The following is a 9,123-nucleotide window of genomic DNA, read 5'->3' as shown; positions in this document are numbered from 1 at the left end:
CCCATGCAACGCCGGAAAAGTGGTTTTCCGGCTGGGTCCGTTTTGCACTTGGGTCGGGCTTTGATCTCGGCTTGGAGGCAGCGGCGAGGCGGGGCGAGGCCACAGAGCAGCTATGCTCGGCAAGGCGCGCCGGTCTGGTGCGGGTCCGGTGGCGGTGGCGTCCGGGAAGTGGCCTTTCCGACCGGGTCGGGTCGGTCGCGACCCGTCGGGTCTGAGGGACGCACGAGAGAGAGAACGGAGAGAGCTGGGGGGCCAAAACGCAAATTTCCCATTTTTTTGTCCTTAAAGAAAGAATTCGGAAAATTTCTCTATTTATAGAAAATTCCCAAATTTCAAAAATTCATAACTTAATCATACGAACTCCGAATAATGCGTTCCACATGTCCACGAACTCGTATCGACGAGCTCTACAACTTTCATGAAGGAAGTTTTCCAAAATTTTGAACGTATAAAAAGTCAACTTTGTTGACCCCCTAAAAACGTTCGTTTTCGAAAATAAAATCGTTCGAACTAATTCCACAACTTTTCCAAACTTCGTACTCGCTCCTACTATCGTGAAATCATTTCTAAAAAACCATGGAATTTAATTTGGATTTTCCGGGGTATTACATTTGGCCTTTTCTTGCTCATTTGCTATCTGGGTTTTTTTTCTCTCGCTAAATCAAGGTACAATTTTTTTCACTTATTGTTTCAGCTTTCATCTTTTGAATTGTGGGAAGGCTTCTTGTCTTCTTACTTTGCCTAGTTTGTTGGTTTGACTATATGTACCTACATTTGAGAGTTTAATTTTGATCAATGTTGACTGTTCTAAGCTTTAGTGGGACTTTATAGTTTCATTTCGGGGAATAAAATCCCATTCTGGGTCTATTGAGTTGTGTTCAATATTACAGGGATCAAGCAGAGGTAGCGAATTGGGGAAAAGAGGAGAGACTGCAAGATTGGATACCCAAGGTGAATTCGTGCTCTAATATCCTTAGTATGGTTTCATTATGTTTTGCTTCAGACACGATTGATTAATTCTTGGTTTGGGTTTATGGGATTCCTATCATTTTAATGGTTTCTAAAGAATCCCATTTTGGGCAGTTTAATTGGTAATGAAATCTGGGAGTTAACGCTGAGTACTAATGGAATTCATATATTTGTCTTAGGCTGAAAGGTTGGTTGGGATTTGGGTGGAGTTTGCTTAGTCTACATGCCTGTAAGTGATCTTCATCTTAGCTGGTGTTTGCTTTTCAATTACTGATCTTGGTTTATTGAATAGCTCCATGTATTTCTATATCTATAATTAATCGTACATATATATAATTGTATATATCCGTTTATATATGAACGAATCAAAATGGTGGAAAACTCAGAGTCCTAACAGATTGATTAAGTAATGGGATCATATGAACAAGATGATAAATCGGCCTTAAACTCAGTACCCAATGAACAAGAAGCTCTAAAGTTCTCATCTTTCTTTTGTTTAAGCAATCTATTTGAAAGTGTCCAAGACACAATTAAACCCAAAAAATTTACTCTCATTTCAGGAGCAAATCACTTAGCTTGAACATTCTGTCAATACAAAAGGTACAGTAATTTAGGTAGGTCAGCAATCCCTGAAGAGCCTAAAGTCGCACAGATTTCAGTATAACCATTCCTAGCAAGAAAATTCAGTACCCCATAAACCAGAAGCACTTGAGTTGTAATCTTTCTTTTGTTCAAGTTAAGTATTTGTTGTGTCCTCAAGTTATTTATTCCTAAAGGAATCAAAAGCAAGAAACTGAAGTTGAGAGTGAAAAAGAACAGGTAAAAACAAGAACAGATGAAAATAATTACAGTAAAGTTGATAGCTGACCGGAGTGGATTGCTATGGTGACTGGAAACAAAGAGACCTTTTCTTCTATCGAGTAGTCTTCTCGGCTTAGTGACACTAATTCCCTTTCTCAATTTTTATGTACATTTAATGTCCTCATTAAGGTAAGGTTGTAATCACAGGCAAATTCTGGAAAACCATCTTTATGATGGTGATGCATCCTGTGTTCAATTTCTCGTAACCACACCATTGGCAATAATTTTGTCAATGTTTGCAGTAATAGTTATCTTTTTCTTGATATTGCCACCTTCTGATCTTTTGAAATTATATTGCTTTATGCATGTGAATGATGGTGGGCTGCTGTTTCATGATATATACGATTCCTCTTCAAGCATACTTTGAGAAAAAAAAAAGAAATGTATTTAATAAAGTCACTGAGTCAGAAGTTATCCATCAGTTGTTTTTAGCATTTTCAGTTTTGAGACATGAGTATTCAGTTGTCTTTTGGTTATGAAAGATAGCAATTACTTCCATGGTTGTATACTGGTCGTCATTATTTAACAAGGTAGTACTATTGTGGCATTATATGTTCCCATGTTGGGTCCAGCATGGTCTATATTTTCCCATGGTTATACTTGACATCGTATTGTGTGTCTTCTATATGTAATGGGAAAGGTCGTGAATGAGCTTTAGACGAGTCTCATGTTTATTGATACTGTTATATACCTTGATTCTCTCATGTATTTGGGAGTTAACGCTGAGTACTAATGGAATTCATATATTTGTCTTAGGCTGAAAGGTTGGTTGGGATTTGGGTGGAGTTTGCTTAGTCTACATACCTGTAAGTGATCTTAATCTTAGCTGGTGTTTGCTTTTCAATTACTGATCTTGGTTTATTGAATAGCTCCATATATATATATATATATATATATAATGATATGAAAAGATTTCTGTAGCTTTCAATTTTGTACGCTGCACTATATATATATATATTTATTTATTTATAAATATGTATGAATATGTATATATGCACCCATACACACATCTACTTCATTCATACATTACTTATAGTTTTGGTTCTCTTCATTCAATTGAATTTTGCAAATAGATGATTAGATTGGATTTTGGATTATGAATTGAATGATGAAATTTATATTTGGCCAGTGGTAAGATTTCTATCTTTTCTATTTTGTTTATCTTTTCTCATCAAATGGGATTTTGATTTCTTCTATCTTTTTGCGATTTGGCTCAAGATCACTTGCTCGATGGTTTGAGCTGCCTCAGCGGGGCTTCGCAGTCACCAGAGGAACTCCCATACCCTTTTCAACTTTCTCGTAACAAGAAAAAAAAAAAAACTTTTCAACTTTCAGGTGGGTTTCTTTCTTTCTCGTTTTATTGTTGCTAGCTGCATGTCAATATGTTTTGCTTCAGACACGATTGATTAATTCAAGTTTTGGGTTTATGGGATTCCTATCATTTTAAGGGTTTCAAATGAATCCCATTTTGGGCAGTTTAATTGGTAATGAAATCTGGGAGTTAACACTAAGTACTAATGGAATTCATATATTTGTCTTAGGCTAAAAGATTGGTGGGGATTTGGGTAGAGTTTACTTAGTCTACGTTACCTGTAAGTGATCTTCATCTTAGCTGGTGTTTGCTTTTCAATTACTGATCTTGGTTTACTAAATAGCTCCATGTATTTCTATATTTATAATTAAGCGTACATATATATAATTGTATATACCTGTTTATATATGAACAAATGCACATCAATGATTTGGCCTCGTGGTGAGAGGTTTGATTCAAGTAAATAGTTGATTACTGGAAGTATTGGATACTTGAAACTTTGTTGGAAAGCTTAACAGAGATCAACCATGCCGTTTCTTTTTCTGGTGCAAAGTTTGAAGGGGTTGAATTCGTTGTTGGGTTTTTAGACTACCATCCTTCTGATGGTGATGCATGGCATAAAAGTTTTTTCTGTTCTTTGGCATATATGCACAGCACTAGATTCATAATTACCTACTTCCCACCTAGGTATAATCATGTGTGTGTGTGTGTCTATTATATATATATCTATATATCAGATCTTATCCAGAGCGATGCCTCGCTCTGAAATTTCAGAGCGAGGTTGGAGTTTAGGGTCACTTTTCGGTCTCATATCCACATCTCGACCGTTCAGTTTTTAGGTACTGATGTATAGATCATCTCTGCAAATTTCAGCTAAATTGATAGTCGTTAAGGCATTGATAACTGCCTTAAAGCTAGTACGGTTCAGGTTTGACAGATTCAGTTCGTCCACTGTTTTAAGCGAGTTAGATACCTTAAAGATCATCAATTTGGCTGAAATTTTGCAGAGATGATCTATACATCAGTACCTAAAAACTGAACGGTCGAGATGTGGATATGAGACCGAAAAGTGACCCTAAACTCCAACCTCGCTCTGAAATTTCAGAGCGAGGTTGGAGTTTAGGGTCACTTTTCGAGGCATCGCTCTAGATAGGATCTCTAGATAGGATCTATATATATATATATATATATATATTTTACCTTTGGTTTTTTGTCGTTTTGTTCTCTTTGTTCTCTATCTTTGTTCTGTTAATTGATGAAATGGCTACCTATGACTCTTTCAATCTATTTCGGAACTTGGTTTTATTTAACTAGTTTGGTGATCATTGCTTTTGATCAGAGTAGATAAATTGGATGCTGAAACCAGTTGTTCATAGTTGAGACTAGTTGGTTTATTACCTGAACTTGCGTCCCATGTCTTACGGCCCTGCTTCTCGCACTTGGTATGAATTCTCGACCAATTTTATTCTTTCTTATTCCCTGAAACTTTTTGAGATCTGCCTAATACTAATGTATTATATATCCTTGCCTGAGTTGAGAGCTGGGGTTTTACTTTTGGTGTGATTGGAGGAATGGAAAAGCACTATGGATACTCTCTCTTTTAGTGTTTGTTGTTTATTTTGTGTTTTTAATTATGTCATTGATTGTTTTCAAAAAAGTTGTTGTGAAGTATTAGATAATTGAACTTGTTACTGTTACAGAAAAATTGACATCTTCATATGTATGTTTAACTCAGATGGTCATCTGCTATTAGATAGTTTGCTGAGTACTTGATTTCATTTATTATTAACTGTGTTTTACATTCATAACAGGGACTTCCACTTTTTGAGGTTTCTGTTAACATGCCCTACTGATGATAAAGTGCTCAAAGTGGTGGTCAATTGAGAGAATCTGCATTTGGATGGTTAAATGTTCAAAAGATGATGTAGTATATTTTGTAATATGCTATATTCTTAACATAAGTTTAAACTCAAGTTTGCTAGAAATTGTACTTGGTTTCTAGCAGATTGGATATAAAATTTTTGTTAAAACCCTTTCTATTATCTATGATATATATGCTGATTCACCTGTACTTTGAGGTTAATATTATTTTTGCTCAAGTCATTTTGTTAGTTGATCATTTTTGGATTATGAGCAGCCAGGAAACTTCTTTGCCACAAAGACTTTTATGGCAGGTTATGTGCGTTGTGAATGACATATCAAAATTGACAGAAAAGCTTTTTACAGTGTGCAAATTGGGCCTTAAAAAATTGGGCAACTACTTCTTTTACGGCATGCAAAAGTGTGCCATAAAAAAGGTCTTTTACGGCGTTCGTTGTAGGCCGTTAATAGAGTCTTTTACGGCATGCCCAGTGCGCCGTAAATACGTGGTCATAAAGGTCATTCACGGCGTGCTTTCTTGACATTCACGGCATGCAAACATCCCATAAATCAAATTGGATTATAGAGGAATGTCTTTTACGGCCTGCTTGGATGCACAATTACGGCCTGCTTATGAACGCCATTAAAGAGGAATGTCTTTTACGGCTCCGGCATTTACAGCCTACTTTTAGCAGCTAATAGAAGCATGACACCGGTAACCCACAGGAGGACAAAAGCTGCAGCATTCTGGTCCCCCATGGTTGGTATGTTGTGTCTGAACGTTGATGGTGCTTATGTTCCTTCACTACAACATGGAGGCACAGGAGGTGTTCTGCGTAATGAGAAGGGCGAGTTTGTCGCTGGCTTTGCTTATAGGGTGCCTAATGTGTCTTCTGCTTATCATACTGAGCTGCTTGCTATTAAATCTAGGTTGGAGATCATTTAGGCACTTGGCATGTCCAATATTGCTTTAATGAGTGATTGTTTAGAGGCTGTCAAGGCTGTGACAGAAGAGGACCAAGATTTATCTCCTTTGGAAACTATTGTCGAAGAAATTAAAGGTTTGCTAGCTGAATTGCAGTCTATAGGTGTTCATCATACTTATAGAACTGCTAATTAACCATGTTGCTCATAGATTAGCATGTCTTGGTTTTGATTCTGACATTCATATGGAATGGTTCTTTCAAGCTCCAGAGTCTGTTCTGGATGCCCTACAGTACGATTGCAATCGTATGAATCATTAATACAATTTCATCTTTACTTCAAAAAAAAAAAAGATCTTTTCTAGTAGGAGTCCAATTAGGGTTAAGTCTCAATTAGGGTTATCCTTCATCAATAAGTTGATTGATTTTATTTGGGTTCTCAAGAGTAAGAGCCCCGCAGTGTTTTTAAAATTGAGGTTTTCACTGCGTAACCAAAAATCTAGTGTTCTGTTTGATATTTTTGATTTCTGCCCAGTAAGTATTGATACGTGCCTTGCAATCCCCATTTTCCAGAAAACATATTCTGTCATTGTATTTTCATAATATTTTGAACCTCTTTTATCTTTTTAGTCAATACAATTATTTCTATTTTGGCATTAGTTTTGATTAAGTTCTTTTCTCAATCTCTCGGTTATTCTATTTAATAAAAAATGATTCCAAAAAATTTTCTTTTCAGTAATCGATTAAATTGTAGTTTTGGATGAGTTTTTATTTTTTACATCTCAATAAAGTATATATCTAATATTTTTTAGTTAAATACTGGCACTGCGCTCTATCTGATATTGGAATTTTTCTATATAGGATTGGTCTGTGGAAGAATACATACATATCTTTCATGGAAATGAAATTGCCGAGTGGCTGAAGCAATTGGAGAGAGGCGCCTCTGTCCAAGTCCAACTGCCTGAAAATTTCAAATTTGCAATTAAGCCGATGAAATTTGGGTTGGGATGGTTGTTCTCATCAGTCCATCAGTCCATCAGTCCATCGTCGACCATCCGACCGTCATTCTCGAAACTCCCGATTCGGATACTAAGTCGTCTGCTTGTTCGTCATCTCAGCACTGATGTTGCTACGGTCAACAAGTACGGTGAGATTAGCCTTGCTGTCGCGTTGCTCGGATTTCACTTAATTATTTGTTTCAGTACGTGCTGCGTGTTCTATTCAATAGTCTAGTTACTGGAAACAATGAAGCGTGGCAGTGTATGAATGTGCCCTTGGCCAAGTTATTAAGTGTAAATTAAGTGCATCATTGCGAACTTGAAAAACTTCATAATCAAGTAATCAACCTATCTAGCTGGTCAGTGGTGTATAAATTCTCTCTCAGCAAGAGTACAGATTCGATTGGACCATGGATTAAGTGATGCATTTTATTGCTAGGGGATTCTTTTGGAATTTCGTCATCCACTACGTAATATATATAATGTGGAGTAACAAGTAGCGGTATCAGCTTATTTAATTTGCTCTTTAACCTTATTCAATTAGCTCCTTAACTTTCATCGGTCTCTACCCGGTAGCCACCTTTCATTATTCAAACTTGCCGTCTCTAACTTTTCGACTGCAACTGCGAATAAAACAATTCTGCATATTTGGACCGGCATGCAAGCTTCCCTCCAATAAAACCAGCACCCACGACATAAAAAAAAAACAAAACGTCCATGGCTCACTAAAGCTTTATCTATGGAGGAGGAGAAACAGAAGGATAAAACTGTCTTTTTACACTTCGTGGTGTTCCCATGGCTGGCCATGGGCCATCTCATCCCCTTCTTCCACCTCTCCAAGCTCATAGCTCAAAATGGTCACAGAGTCTCTTTCATCTCCACCCCGAGAAACCTACTCAGACTTCCCAAAATACCCTCACACTCACCTCTCTCTCCTCTCATAACTCTCGTACCTCTTCCTTTGCCCCACGTTGAAAACCTCCCGGACGACGCCGAGTCCTCCGCCGACGTGCCGTACAACAAGCAGCAATTACTAAAAAAGGCCTACGACTTGTTGGAATTACCGCTGGCGAATTTTCTCGAGTCTTCGGCTCCCGATTGGGTCGTCTACGACTACGCCTCTCACTGGCTTCCCCCACTCGCGGCCAAGCTCGGCGTCCCACGCGCCTTCTTCTGCTGCTTCAACGCCGCGTGTATGGCTTTCGTCGGTCCGCCGTCTTTGTTGATCGACGGTCAGGATTCGAGGACCAAGGCCGAGGATTTCACGGTGGTCCCACCTTGGATTCCGTTTAAATCCGACATGTCGTTCCGGTACCACGAGGTTGCCAAGTACGTGCATGCGAACGAGTCCGGTACGCCCGATACGGTGCGTTTCGGGATTGCGATAAGGGGCAGCGACGTCGTTTTGATGAGAAGCTCTGATGAGTTCGAGCCCGAGTGGTTTGAGTTGCTCAGAGAGCTCTACGGGAGGAGCAAACCGGTTCTTCCGGTTGGGTTTTTGCCGCCATTGGTAGAAGAGAAACCTACACGTGTCAAAGACTGGTTGGACAAGCAGCGAGTCAACTCAGTGGTTTACGTGGCACTCGGGACCGAGGCGACTCTGAGTCAAGAAGAACTCACCGAGTTGGCTCTAGGGTTGGAGCTGTCCGGGTTACCCTTCTTTTGGGTGTTGAGAGACTCGCCCGAGTCGACTCAGTCCGTGTCGGAGATGTTACCTAATGGGTTTGTGGAGCGAGTCAAGGACCGTGGGATGGTGCATTTTGGTTGGGCACCTCAAGTTGGGATACTGAACCATGACTCGGTGGGAGGGTTCTTGACACATTGTGGTTGGAACTCGATGATCGAAGGGCTAGGGTTCGGGCGGGTTTTGATACTATTTCCCATGTTAAATGATCAAGGGCTAAATGCTAGGTTGGTGAACGGTAAGGGACTCGGGGTGGAGATACCTCGGAACGAGCTAGACGGGTCATATACGCGTGACTCGGTGGCCGAGTTTGTGAGGTTGGCAATGGTGGATGACTCGGGCGAGTTGCTAAGGAGGAGAGTCAAGGAAATGAAGGGCATGTTTGGAGATAGAAATAGGAACAATCGACTTGAAAACGAGTTCATATGCTTTCTTGAGAAGAATAGGCCGAACAAACTAACTTAAGATGAATTTACCTTGCACAAGAAACAATAGCAATGAAAAATGGAGTCCTTT

At 39.1% G+C, this 9,123-nt stretch overlaps 1 protein-coding gene and 1 long non-coding RNA gene across 5 annotated transcripts; both read left to right on the top strand.

Moving 5' to 3' along the window:
• Nucleotides 1-610: 610 nt before the first annotated feature.
• On the top strand, nucleotides 611-5,167 carry LOC133742414 (uncharacterized). Of its 4 annotated transcripts, XR_009862558.1 has the most exons (7): nucleotides 611-666; nucleotides 891-951; nucleotides 1,149-1,198; nucleotides 2,587-2,636; nucleotides 3,049-3,165; nucleotides 4,482-4,584; nucleotides 4,954-5,167. It is a non-coding gene; the product is annotated as an uncharacterized LOC133742414 (long non-coding RNA). The 4 variants fall into 4 exon arrangements; XR_009862560.1 differs by lacking the exon at nucleotides 611-666 and having other exon boundaries at nucleotides 753-951; nucleotides 4,487-4,584; XR_009862557.1 differs by lacking the exon at nucleotides 611-666 and having other exon boundaries at nucleotides 756-951.
• A 2,334-nt stretch (nucleotides 5,168-7,501) lies between these two features.
• On the top strand, nucleotides 7,502-9,123 carry LOC133744164 (UDP-glycosyltransferase 91C1). The gene has a single exon (XM_062172308.1). The coding sequence runs from the start codon at nucleotides 7,663-7,665 to the stop codon at nucleotides 9,070-9,072; it is 1,410 nt and encodes a 469-aa protein (XP_062028292.1). The 5' UTR covers nucleotides 7,502-7,662; the 3' UTR covers nucleotides 9,073-9,123.

Source organism: Rosa rugosa, chromosome 4 (assembly GCF_958449725.1).
Source record: "Rosa rugosa chromosome 4, drRosRugo1.1, whole genome shotgun sequence".
Taxonomy (NCBI): Eukaryota; Viridiplantae; Streptophyta; class Magnoliopsida; order Rosales; family Rosaceae; genus Rosa; species Rosa rugosa.
This window is presented reverse-complemented; position numbering and strand designations above follow the sequence as displayed.

Coding starts and splice junctions, on each gene's coding strand:
- LOC133744164 (XM_062172308.1), top strand. CDS start 7,663: ATGGAGGAGGAGAAACAGAAGGATAAAACTGTCTTTTTACACTTCGTG.